Source organism: Babylonia areolata, chromosome 4 (genome assembly GCF_041734735.1).
Source record: "Babylonia areolata isolate BAREFJ2019XMU chromosome 4, ASM4173473v1, whole genome shotgun sequence".
Lineage (NCBI taxonomy): Eukaryota > Metazoa > Mollusca > Gastropoda > Neogastropoda > Buccinidae > Babylonia > Babylonia areolata.
In genome coordinates this window covers 8343193-8357309 of record NC_134879.1, presented here as the reverse complement: position 1 = coordinate 8357309, position 14117 = coordinate 8343193, and the positions used below count along the sequence as shown (strand labels likewise).

The 14117-nt window shown below is 47.4% G+C and overlaps 1 protein-coding gene across 1 annotated transcript in view; it reads right to left on the bottom strand.

Moving 5' to 3' along the window:
• LOC143280823 (uncharacterized) overlaps window positions 1–2755 on the bottom strand; it is a 112988-nt gene extending 110233 nt beyond the window's left edge. The window contains exon 1 of the mRNA XM_076585523.1: window positions 1407–2755. Coding sequence (XP_076441638.1) covers window positions 1407–1884 — 478 coding nt within the window. The 5' untranslated portion in view covers window positions 1885–2755. The remainder of the gene's footprint in view (window positions 1–1406) is intronic.
• Window positions 2756–14117: the final 11362 nt, after the last annotated feature.

Genomic DNA, 14117 nt, shown 5'->3' with positions numbered 1-14117 from the left:
GTGGGGGAAAAATGTTGAAAAGTAAAAAGACCAATTTACCCACGTCTGTTTCAAGTCCACGACAAATTTAAATCAAGTAAAACTGAAATAAACATTGATTTCATTCAGGAACTGCATAGCAGTATAATCTGAGATCGTTACCAACTGAAGAAGCAAATGCATTGGACATTCACACACGATATGCCTTTTCTTTGCTATCCGTGCAAAAAGTACCTCTTTAGGGAGAGACACGTAGCAATATGCAAATGGGTCAGTAAAAGTATTGTACATATGGACATGTTTTATGCCGACGCACACTCAAGTTACAGTCACGGTACTCAAGGCTAATCATCGTGAAAAAAATGTATCGCTGTGTGTGTGTGTGTGTGTGTGTGTGTGTGTGTGTGTGTGTGTGTGTGTGTGTGTGTGTGTGTGTGTGTGTGTGAATGAATGAACGAATACATTTTTTTCTGAGGGCAATAGATTCAGTAAATATCCAGCCCTCCAAAACAAAAAAGGGAGAAGAAAAAATAGAAAAAAGAGGGAAAGGAGAAGTGAAGAAAGAATTTTTGAAGGAGAAAAGAAATAGCCGAGAAGAAGAAAGAGAGAGAGAGAGAGGGAAGGAGGGAAACGAAACGAAACGAATTTTTATATCACGGGGGAAGTGGAGAAAACATAGCTGCTTTTTTACATCCAGCCCGCAAGGTCAAAGACTGAAGAAAAATGGGAGGGAGAGAGTGCGCGCGCGCGCACGTGTGTGTGTGTGTGTGGATGTACATGTGTGTGTGTGTGTGCGAGCGCACGCGCGCGTGCGTGTGTGTGTGCGTGCGTCTGTGCGTGTGTTTGCATGCGTACTTACATGTCATACACGGTGTGTTAGGATTGAGTCTGAATTCATCCCGCTGTAGCTGAAAGCAAAGACAGCATAGTTTTTCTTCGTCTTCGTGTTTGTTTGGTTTTTTTTCTTTCTTCATTTGTTCTCTTTTTCTTCTTCTTCTATTTGTTCCAGTTATCACTGCTGACACAGTGTGTTTCAAATCGTCACATTTAAACAGCACACATTAGATAGTGTATGATATGGCATTGAATGCCGATGATGAAATACATGCTCAGATGAACACTCACACAGACACATCTGAGGAACAGAGAACACACACACACACACACACACACACACACACACACACACACACACACACAGAGGTAGACAGACAGACAGACAGATACACAACCACACAGAGACAGAGGGAGGTGGAGACTGAGAGACAGGCAGACAGAGAAAGAGAGCGAAACAGAGAGAGAGAAGAAAAAGAAAGAGGAGGAGGAGGGGGGGATAACTGAGCACCCTCATCACCTCCCTTCCCCAATCCAATCTTCATTTCTCCAATCCAACCCTCCCCCCCTCCCCCACACGTGCCAACACTCACCTGTACAGATTCCTGTCTGTTGTGGCGCGGTGGTTGTGACGTTGTTGTTGTTGACGTCACCACCATCCTCCGCCCTGTCCACTTCCCCCACCACCACACACCGGAAGCCCAGTTCAGTGTCGCACCCCACCTCCGTCTCCCCCTCGCACTCCTCCCCCGGCCCCGCGGGGCAGCACCCGCTGTTGGGGGGAGAGGGGGGCCTCCCCCCCGGGCACCCCCCGGCCCCTTCCTGCACGGCCCGCACACAGGGCTGCACACCCCCGGGGAGGATGAGGACCAGCATGATGAGGGTGAGGAGGGAGAGGTGGGGGCTCCGTCCCCGTGTCACCATGACCCTCCCCCCCTCATCACTGTCGTCACCCCGCCACTGACGTGATGTCTTGGGCTCCTTGTGGGGGTGGGGGTGGGGGTAGGATTGGGGTTGGGGGGTCTGCCTTTTCCTCCCTCCTACGCTGTGCTTCATCAGCATCAGCATCATCAGCAGTCGCTGTTACAGTGGGCAGTCACTCGCTTGCTGTCCAGCCGGCTGGCCGGTCACTATAAAAGCTCTAGAAATATAAAGAATAAAGATTTCTGTTAGAGCTGCTTGCTTGTACACTACACCGCTGTTTTGGGAACAGTCGCACTTTATTCTTCAGGCGGTCATAGAGTTCTAAAATATTTTTTTAATTAAAAAAAAAAAGGATTGCTGCACACACCTTTGAACTAACTGGACAGACCAGCCTCACGGTCACACCGGTCTGGGAATGTACACGTGTTGGTGGTCAATCGCTTTGGCCAACCACAGATTGCTTGCCTTGGGGAGGGTGGGGGTAGGGGTATTTTTGTCATCAACAGCCTGCCATCACAAGATCCGTTCTCACACAACTACTGGTCTTTCTCTGGCAATCGATTTCTGCTGACGAGAGACTGGCTGCCTTTGGTTGATTATTTTTATGATCAACAGTGGTTGGTCACACTATCATTTTCACTGACTTGTCTTTCTTTTCCAATCGCTATTGTTCAGGAGAGTTTGGTTGCCTTGGGAAGGGAGGTTTGTCATCAGTTCGTTCTCACAATTGTCTTTTGCTATCGATTTTGCTAATGAGAGATTATTTGCCAAAGGATTTCTAGTGTATCATCACCAGCACTGTGATCACTATATCCGGTTGTCACTGGGGGCGGGGGAAGGGGTGTATCATCACCAGCACTGTGATCACAATATCGTTGTCACTGGGGGCGGGGGGAGGGGTGTGTCATCAACAGCACTGTGATCACAAGATCGTTGTCACTGGGGGCGGGGGGAGGGGTGTATCACCAACAGCCTGTGATCACAAGATCGTTGTCACTGGGGGCGGGGGGAGGGGTGTATCACCAACAGCCTGTGATCACAAGATCGTTGTCACTGGGGGCGGGGGGAGGGGTGTATCACCAACAGCCTGTGATCACAAGATCGTTGTCACTGGGGGCGGGGGGAGGGGTGTATCACCAACAGCCTGTGATCACAAGATCGTTGTCACTGGGGGCGGGGGGGAGGGGTGTATCACCAACAGCCTGTGATCACAAGATCGTTGTCACTGGGGGCGGGGGGAGGGGTGTATCACCAACAGCCTGTGATCACAAGATCGTTGTCACTGGGGGCGGGGGGAGGGGTGTATCACCAACAGCCTGTGATCACAAGATCGTTGTCACTGGGGGCGGGGGGAGGGGTGTATCACCAACAGCCTGTGATCACAAGATCGTTGTCACTGGGGGCGGGGGGAGGGGTGTATCACCAACAGCCTGTGATCACAAGATCGTTGTCACACAACATGCAGTCAGTCTTTTCTTTTCCCGTGCAGCAGCAGAGCTTCATGCTGTATCATTACTGTTTGTGTGAATTCTGCTCCAGGTTGTCAGTCTGTTCTCAGCTGTGTGGACTCTGAAGTTTGGGTGGATGACAGGCTGAATCACACGTCGCTGATTTCAAGAGCGCGTTGTTCATTTGCTGGAGTTCGCATCTTTCAGAAAACACTCAGGGCTCCACATACACAGTAAAATTCCACTTCTTTCAATTCTAAAATAATTCTTTTTAAATATTTATTTATGTCTTATTTGAGTAAAAAACAAAACAAAAAAAGGTTACGTTTCCACACAGTGCATTTTTATTGTATTATTTTGTTTTCATTTTCATCCCAAGTCTAATCCACACCCACACAGACATCCCAGAACACAGATTAATTTTTTTAAGACAAATTAAAAAAAAATGTACATGGGCCACGAACTGAAGGGAGCTGATAACCACACACACACTGCACGTGGATGTAGGTAGTTTCAGCGGTCAGATGTTCATCCATTCAACACGGTCAATATCCCAGGACCAGGAGCCGCCATCCAGATAACTGATCATCACCATCAATCTCGTCACCACGGACACAGACTGAAGAATACTATCACCACCACCACCACCAACACATGAAAGTCGCTGCTGATTTTCTCGCCGTTTGGAAATGGAAAGGACGGGCAGCGCTGAGAGAAACAAGTTGGAGCAGCGCAGTACATTCACTCAGGTAAGGCCAGAACCCAAATGACGACGCTGCACCGCAGAGCACTTAGTTTTCCTTCGTCCCAAAGGCGGCGCGGCCACCACCAGTCTGGCTGTACAGCACTGCCGGTGACACACACACACACTCACTCACTACGCATGGTGGGGGGTTGGGTGGGGGACGACAAATAACAAACTCTTTCCGTTTGCTCAAAAGATGGGTTTCTCAGGTAGGGTTGGTCTCCCAGTATACTGGGGCAGGTTGAAGGAAGAACGTGGCCTGCCTTCGGGGAGTGGACGGACGGAGGTGTGGAGTGGGGACTGACTGAGCCAACAGCGTCAATGTGGGCTTCACCGGAGACCTTCGCTTTTAGAATTTTATTTCAGTGAACAAACAGCAAAAAGACGAGCGGGAGGGGGAGGGAGAAGGAGGGACCGGCTCACCGCCACAAATAGATTTTATAGCCTTCAGCCGTTCATTCAGGTGTTTGGCTGTTGTTCAGTGTGGCTGTGTTTATTCGCCGCTCATACACAACAGCATCACACAAATCTTCTCAAGTTTCTTCATCAACTTCATAACTTTCAATAACGACGCAGCTTCGAGGTGTGGAAAGATTGACTTCTTTTTTCTTTTTTTTTCAGCAAGCAGCTTCGTTGTTGTAGGAATATTAATTAACTCTTTAACAACCAACCACAAGCAGAAGAAACACAAATGCTTTGTTGTTGCTGGTTTTCCATCCCCGTTCTGACTCTTTGTGAACGCGGAGAACTGCCTGACGCAGCGAAGTGCAGCAGCAGGAAAGAGCTTGTCACTTACTTGCCTCTTACAAGACGACGAGCTGGAATCGAAAGGCTGATGTCCCCGGTGGCTCAGCTGGTTGTTGCGGAGGCAAACAGAACTAACAGCAACTACAGTCTGCCCCCCACGCCCATCCATCCATCCCCATCTCCACTTCCCTGTTATCAGTCTCCCCACTGACTTCATCACAGCATCTTGGCAACACAGCTTTGCCACAAGACGGCAGGTAAGAAACAAATTCTACCCCATCCACCACACACACACAGACACAGACACACACAGACACAGACACACACACACACACACACACACACACACAGAGACAGACACAGACACACACAGACAGACACACACAGACGTAGACACACACACACAGACACACACACAAACACACACACAGAGACAGACACAGACACACACAGACAGACACACACAGACAGACACACACACACAGACACACACTGCTCTCCCCTCTTCATGGCAGGAGAGATATCAGCCGGGCGGGCTGTCAGTTGAGGACACACAGAAGCGGGGGGAGATTAGATACAGGACTGACTGTCTGGATCACAGGCTGGATCGGCAGACGTGGGTTTTGGCCAGAGAACTGACGGTGCCGTGCCGCCATTACCCCTTCCTGCAGCGACCAGTACAGGTGAAAGAAACAGACGTATGTGGCTTTTTTCCTCCAACTGCTTGCTGGATCGTGTGGGTTATTCCGAGTTAATCAGTGGAGTCCGGGGTTTGCTTTGTGGTGCAGTCATGACGGATAGATCTCTCTCTCTCTCTCTCTCTCTCTCTCTCTATGTCTGTCTGTCTGTCTATCTATCTCTCTCTCTTCAACACCCACCGACACCCCCCATCTTCACGCCAATCCCATCCACACCCTCTTCCTCGATCCCCTCTACCTCTTACCCCCTCCCCCCACCCGCGTCTCCCCCATCCCCAGTAATCTTGTTTCCCGACTTCTGTGTGTGTGGGGGTGGGTGGGTGGTGGTGGAGGGGGCTGGGGGGGGGGAGGGGTAGGGACGGGGTACATCTACATTGTAAACACCTCTCATTACTTCAGGTGGGGCAGTGTCCTCGGCACTGCAGATCTCGGTGCCTCAGTTGGGGTGGGTGGGTGGGTGGCTGAGTTTGGAAGTGTGTGATGGAGCATGAGGGACAGGGTGGGGGTGAGGGGTGGATGTGGCAGTCTGTCGGCGGGGTGGGGGTGGAGTGTCTGTCATACTCATCACAATATGGACACTAATGTCTCACAAACAGTCGTCATATGACGTCATGCTACAGTGTGTGTTTCCAAGCGCTGGAGGAGACTGTTATCACAGAGTTGGAGTGTCGACTTCCGGTTCAGTGGCTGACACCTTTGATCGGCTTGCTGAGGTGAGTTCATATATATATATATGGGGGTGGGGGTGGTCAGTGGGTCTGGTCACAGGACAGAGGGTCATGCACTGCCAGTGAGTGGCGGGGGATGTAACGGGGAGAGGGGGGGGTGAGTGGGGATGAGGGGGGGGACTTGCTGTCCTCTCTTCCCTCCCCGTCAGTGTCTTCACGGAACAGAACGGAGGACTGACTGGAGTCATCCCGATTCGCCAGTTCTCTGATTTGTCTGTTCCCCATCCTGATTCACCTATATTTTCATTTTGCTATCACACAGACTCATACACACACGCACGCACACATAATTCACACACGCGCGCACTCGTTATCCAATTCATGTACATCGGTATGACCGTCGGCAGCATATGTCTCTAAAGTTATGTGATGTGTTTTTGTTTCTGTCTGTGTCCGTATGCATGCGTGTGTGTATTTGAGAGAGACCGACGCTGTCACTGTATGGTCGAAACGGAATGGCGGGAAGGCGAAACAGGACGGTGTCAAACAGGAGGCAGTGGAGCCGTGGCGGTGTGATCAAACAGCAGACGAAACGGGAATAGGTGACTCGGACCCGCCCCGTTCGTAGTAGTACTGTTACTTTGCTGTCAAAGGGAGAGAGAGAGGGGGGGGGGGGGAGCGGGGGGGGGGATGGAGAGAAAGAGCTAATAATACGTCGTGATCATTTGCTGTTCGACGTTGATTGATTTTCCATTGATTTGTCCCTGGCAAAATTTGTGGCAGAAGCCACCCCAACACACATGAATGGGCGTGCAGGTGACTGAAGCTTGGCCCAATGACACAGGAAACCAATGACGAGCGCCTGAAGGCAGCTCTCAGTCGGGCTTCCTAGGTAGGCAGGTTGTGCACATGACTCCGTTTGTGTGTGTGTGTGTGTGTGTGTGTGTGTGTGTGTGTGTGTGTGATGCGCTTGGAGTTTGGTCTCTGACCGAAGATAGGCGCTATGTAAGTATCCATATGAGTCAATCAGTCAACCAGTCAGTCATGTGACACTGCAGTAACCACTGACGTTACTGACATTTCTGTACGGTAAAAAGGACCAGATGCCTGACCGTCCCATAAACCCCACACTGGTCAGGCCATGAGATTCTACCCATGTTTGTGTGAAACATTGTCATGAAATGAAACAGAACAATGAAACAAATAAAATTGACAAATACATCAACAGTACAATAAAGCGAAAGATAGTTTAGTAAATGCAAACCACTGAAATATATTTGAAATAAAAAGGACCACCTTCGCGCGCACATACTCACAGAGATACGGATAATTTATTCAGTTCAGTATAGGCCATTACCCCTCATGAAGGGGTGCAAACACATCAACATACAAAAAAACAAAACAAAAAAAAACAACAACAAATAATACGCGGTCATGTCAACAAGTAAAGTACTTTGTTCACAATTCTAAAACATTGGTGTCGATCGCAGTCTGAATGCTTTAAACAGACAGACAAATTGCGAATGGTCTGCTCGCGTTTAGAACCTTAAGTAACGCTAATCAAAGCTGACTGGGAAATTTATAAAATTTAGTTGGTATGTGCTTAGTTCTTAAGTCATGCAGGACAGGGCAACTGAGAGAGAGTTCTGCAGTACATTTCGAATTAATATGAGTCGAAATGTCGTTCTTTTCAACTTGTGTGTTGACTAGAAAACATTGTGAGTGCAAGTTGTTTTGTGTAGCATTGTAATTCTATGGAAGCAGATGAAATGACTGACACTGAAAGAGTGTTTTTCTCCTGGGACAAGAACACGCCACAGTGTATCATTTCCCGCTGTATGGTTTTTTCCCGGCGACACCGGCCGGCCGGGCAGAGTGGGCCAGGTGAGACATTTCTCACGGCACGCCCTCCCCTCCGGGCTGCTGCTGTGCGTGCAGAGACTTGTCGGGTACGGTACGACCCCTCACACCCCTCTCCATCCCACATCCACCACCCCACCAGACCACCAGGGTCGCTCAAATCAAACCACCCACCCACACACGGCTTGTTCTGGTAGAGAAGAACTAAAAATAAATAAATAAATAAAAGATTTTTTTTTTTTAAAGCAAGCAAGCAAGCAGCGAGGAGAGTATTTTATGGAAAGTATTTTTAGCCTACATGGTATTTTTTTTCCCTGAGGTGTTGGTGAAAAAAGTCACCCCATTTCCTTCCCACTTCCTTCTGCTGCTGAGAAGGAAGAGGTGTGTGCAGGCGGAAAGAAAAGAGATTACTTACAAAATTTAAAAAATCCAAGCACACAGCTTCAACTTTCCATCACATGTTCAGATTGCGCGGTTTCCTCATTGTATGCACATCGGTTTTTATCTACTGTGCAGCATAACTGAGCAGGGAAAGACACAATATAAATTACATTATAATTGTCTTTTTTTTAATAATCATTATTTAACAAGTAAACCAGCGAAACAGTACAGTAAACGAAGTATCAATTATTTATGACAACAACAAAACAACAACAAACATACAGCAAACTCTATTCTTGACCCACAAACAGGACACACATCTTCACACACACACACACACTGACACACACACACACACACACACACACGCACAACGCGCGCGCGCGCACATGAACCTGCCCTCGTATACTTTAGCACTGAAACCTTTTCCTCATGACAACTAAACGATTTTCCTCTTGTTCACTTTACCGTTCCGTGCAGAAAACGAACGTTTCTGTGAGACACACAAAACGTATGATCATGAGTGGGGATGGAAGAGAGAGAGAGAGAGAGAGAGAGAGAGAGAGAGAGAGTTTATATGTGTGGATGCGTATGTGTGTGCATATAAGAGAGAGAGAGAGAGAGAGAGAGAGAGAGAGATCAACTCCTCAGTTGAAATATGACCAGGCAGTGCTGAAGACATCAGTCCTTTTCGCTCAATTAATCACCACCAGATTAAAAAAAAAAATCGTCAAATTTAATGTGGGGAAATGCTTCAAAGCCAAGCCCCACAAAAACACACAACAGGCCACAAAGGCAACCAGCACTGTTGGACTGACAGCTACTGCCACCACAGTGTTCACAGCACCGGATCGTGATCGCCAGAGCAAAAAGCACAGATGGTAGTATACGTCATAGACAGCTGAAAAGGGGTCAGCCCTGTGTTCCCTCAGGTGTATGTTCCCTCAGGTGTATGTTCCCCAGGTCTATGTTCCCTCCAATTTTCTTTCACCCAGGTTTTTAAGTTCTCAAAGGCCTGTATTCCCGCAGGTCTACGTTCCCTTAAACTCTCGTTTTCTGGGTCTTTGTTCTTCCAGGTTTATGTTCCCCCAGGTCTATATTCCCCTTGGGCAATGTCCCCACAGGTCGAGTACCGATGTGTCCACTACTGATCACAACCCAAATGTGCTCAGATTGCGTAGTTGCTTTTGCGCAATATTATGTCAGATCACTGTTGACTGATTCAGAGTTCAGCTTGCATCACTTTGTGACGGTTATGCAGTATTGGAATGTTGGCAGGATTTGACCAGTAGCTGACCACTATTGATAACTGTTGGTCATTACTGATCATTACTTGTTACTGCTTACCAGAGCTGACCACTACATAAAAGTCTTCAGATTTCATTGTTTTGTCACGTCTGTGTACTATCATGACGTCTTGTAGGTTTCTGATCGGAAACTGACCACTGCTGACCACAACTAACCACTTTATAACCGTTCAGATTTGTGTGTGTGTGATGTTATGCAGTTTTGGGACTTTTTGATAAATTTTGCCAAATAACTGACCAGTACTGACTACTGCTGACCACTGCCGAAATGTTTTCAGAATGCAACATTTTAATGATTATGCAATATTAAGACTTATTGTCCTTGTTTGACTATTCACTGACCAGTACTGACAACTCACTGACCAGTACTGACCACTACCTAACAATGTGCACATCTTTCCGCATTATGAGTACTATCTTGTGCAATATTAGTGCTTTTTCATTTTCTTTTGGACCACTGACCACCACTGATCACTACTGACAATCGCTGATCATTGACCACCACCGACCCGTTGGAAAATAGACCTGGGGGAAGATAGACCTCGGGGAAGATAGACCAGTGGGAAGATAGACCTGGGGGAAGATAGACCTGGGGGGAGATAGACCAGTGGGAAGATAGACCAGTGGGAAGATTGACCTGGGGGAAGATAGTCCTGGGGGGAGATAGACCAGTGGGGAGATAGACCTGGGGGGAGATAGACCAGTGGGAAGATAGACCTGGGGGGAGATAAACCAGTGGGAAGATAGACCTGGGGGAAGATAGTCCTGGGGGGAGATAGACCAGTGGGAAGATAGTCCTGGGGGGAGATAGACCAGTGGGAAGATAGTCCTGGGGGAAGATAGACCTGGAGGAAGAGAGACCAGTGGGAAGATAGACCTGGAGGAAGACAGACCTGGGGGAAGATAGACCTGGAGGAAGATAGACCTGGGGGGAGATAAACCAGTGGGAAGATAGACCTGGGGGAAGATAGACCTGGAGGAAGAGAGACCAGTGGGAAGATAGACCTGGAGGAAGACAGACCTGGGGGAAGATAGACCTGGAGGAAGATAGACCTGGGGGGAGATAGACCAGTGGTAAGATAGACCTGGGGGAAGATAGACCTGGAGGAAAGAGACCAGTGGGGAAGATAGACCTGGGAGGAAGACAGACCTGTGGGAAGATAGACCTGGAGGAAGATAGACCTGGGGGGAGATAAACCATGGGAAGATAGAACCTGGGGGAAGATAGACCTGGAGGGAAGAGAGACCAGGGGGAAGATAGACCTGGAGGAAGACAGACCTGGGGGAAGATAGACCTGGAGGAAGATAGACCTGGGGGGAGATAAACCAGTGGGAAGATAGACCTGGAGGAAGATAGACCTGGGGGGAGATGAACCGGTGGGAAGATAGACCTGGAGGAAGATAGACCTGGGGGAAGATAGACCAGTGGGAAGATAGACTTGGGGGGAGATAGACCAGTGGGAAGATAGACCTGGGGGAAGATAGACCAGTGGGAAGATAGACCTGGAGGAAGATAGACCTGGGGGGAGATAGACCAGTGGGAAGATAGACCTGGGGGAAGATAGACCAGTGGGAAGATAGACCTGGGGGAAGATAGACCTGGGGGAGATAGACCAGTGGGAAGATAGACCTGGGGGAAGATAGACCAGGGGGAAGATAGACCTGGGGGGAGATAGACCTGGGGGAGATAGACCAGTGGGAAGATAGACCTGGGGGAAGATAGACCTGGGGGGAGATAGACCAGTGGGAAGATAGACCAGTGGGAAGATAGACCTGGAGAAAGAGAGACCTGGGGGGAGATAGACCAGTGGGAAGATAGACCTGGGGGAAGATAGACCTGGGGGGAAATAGACCAGTGGGAAGATAGACCTGGGGGAAGATAGACGTGGGGGGAGATAGACCAGTGGGAAGATAGACCTGGGGGATGATAAACCAGTGGGAAGATAGACCTGGGGGGAGATAGACCAGTGGGAAGATAGACCTGGGGGGAGATAAACCAGTGGGAAGATAGAAGATAGACCCGGGGGGAGATAAACCAGTGGGAAGATAGACCTGGGGGAACACAGACCTACCAAAATGTTTTTTGGGAATAGATATAGACTTGAGAAAATATAGACCTGGGGGAACTTAAACCTGGGGGAACATAGGCATGCTTCCGTATTAAAGAGAGAGAAAAAGTGTTAAGACTTGCAAAGAAGACAAAGGGGGAAATGTATTGGGAAGGCAGAAACATCAGTGAATAGTGAAAGAAAAACAGAAAAAAGAAAGAAAGAGAGAAAAAAGAAGAAGAAAGAAACAGAAAGAAAGAGAGCATTAGAAAACAGGAAATTTCTGGCACAAAATTTCCAGAGGGCGGGAAGGTAGTTCATGCTGAAGAACGGCCGGCACACCCACTTGGGACTGACGTGCTGGCTTGTTGGGCTCCCCCCCCCCCCTCCCCCTATCTCTCTCTCTTTGGCCCTTGAGGGTTCGATGGAAAAAAGCAGCTGCGCTTACTCCACTACCCTCGTGAAATAAAAATTCGTTTCGTTTCGAAAAAACTCTCTCTCTCTCTCTCGTGTGTGTGAGTGTGTGTTCCATTTGTACTGCTTGCAAGTGTTGTTGACAGTGTCCTGTGTGGTTTTGTAACAATGTTCCCCGCATTGATGTTAGTCAGTGATCAGGGGGCCTGTGCAAAGGAGGTCACACTATAGATAGTCATTGTTGTTATTGTTATATTGTCTTGGTGTATAGATGCACAAACATGTGTTGTTGTTTTTTCATGTGCAGAGGTATGTTATTATGCACTATTGTATATGTGTTGTTTCATGTACAGCGTTTGAGCCCATAATATGGGGAGTTTGCGCCATATGAGTAATATCTACTATCATTATTATCATTGTCGCTATTGTTATTATTGTTGTGTTCATTTGTTTGAGTGGGTTTCTTTTTTCAAAACCCTTGTGACAATGTCACAGGTAGTATCACTGTGAAGGGAGCTCTTGTCGAGTGTTATGCAGCAGTCATACTGACATATTGTGCCTCACAGATGTGTCGGTAGCATTGTATTGTATTGTATTGCATTGTATTGTATTGTATTGTATTGTCACAACATATTTCTTTGTGTGAAATTCGGGTTGCTGTTCCTGAGGGCAGCGCGTTATCGCAGTAGCGCTACCCATATTCTATATTTTCCTTCTTTTCTTTCTGTCTACAAGTGCGTTTATTATGCTGCTAAAGTGGATTTTTCCCTATATTTTCCCAGGGACAACCCTTTTGTCGCCGTGGGGTCTTTTACGTGTTCTAAGTGCATTTTGCACACGGGACCTCGGTTTATCATCTAGTCCAAATAAGTAGCACCCATGGTTTACTTTGCTGAAGGTAATAAAAACGTCAACTGTCAACTCTCTTTTTTCGTTAAAAAACAAAACAAAAAAACTTTGGTATTTCTCCCCTCCTTCTCCCCCCTCCTGTCCCCCTTTTTCTGTCCGCTTCAGTTTGTTCTGACTGGCTGCTTTTTGTGATGGTGTGGTGAAAAGAAGCCTGCAGCTTACCCTTTTACCCTCAGTAAAACATTGGAGTTCAGAGTCAAGTTAGAATCGAGTTGTTTTTTTTCGCCTGTTTTGTTGTATTTTGTGTTTTGTTGTAATTTTGGTGAAGTTTTGAAAGAAGTCATCGCACCGATTGAATGTGACCAAAAGCCCAAACACGAGGACTGAAATTACATTCAAACCCAAACGCAAAACCGGAATCTCTGTGTGTGTGTGTGTGTGTGTGTGTGTGTGTGTGTGTGTGTGTGTGTGTGTTAAACCAGTGCACAACACGACCTGTTTATTAAGGCAGTTATGACACCCAGTCTTCGTCCTGTCACTCTTTGTCCACTGGAAAAGGTAGAACGATTTCCTTAGGGTTAACTAAACAACTGGGGCAGGGTGACGTCTTAACCTCTTGACTGCTGTAGACGAGTGTGTTTGTCAGTGAGGGCTGTTGTCTAACTGAGGTCAGATTGATCTTACAGTCACATTTCTTTACTTCTGTTTTTTCTTGGTTTCTTCCTCCTGGGATTGTATTACTTTTGTTCAGTTGAATCAGTTACACCCTTCATGAGTTCACAAAAACCAGTAACTGTACGTCAAATTCATGCCATACTGGTTTCATGTCACAAGGTCAGCAGTCACGGGGTTAATGGGTGGGAGCAAGCTTATTAACAGCACCAGAGCTCTTTCTTTCTCCTCAACACACCTTGAATAGCCTTGAACTGTCAATTGCAAGTTAAAAAACGGGCTTTCATGCACACACACACACACACACACACACACACACACACACACACACACTTCGAGTCATAACTTTATCCATTAATTTTTCTATCGCATTCTTCGTCAAATTTCTTTTTCTACAATTTTCTGCAATGTTCGACACTTCTAACGTTTCTTTAAAAAAATGTTCTGTTAGTTATCTGAAAACAAGACTAATTATCATTATCATTATTACATTACTCTTTTGTCACAAGTCTTTCTGTGTGAAATTCAGGCTGCTCTCCCTAC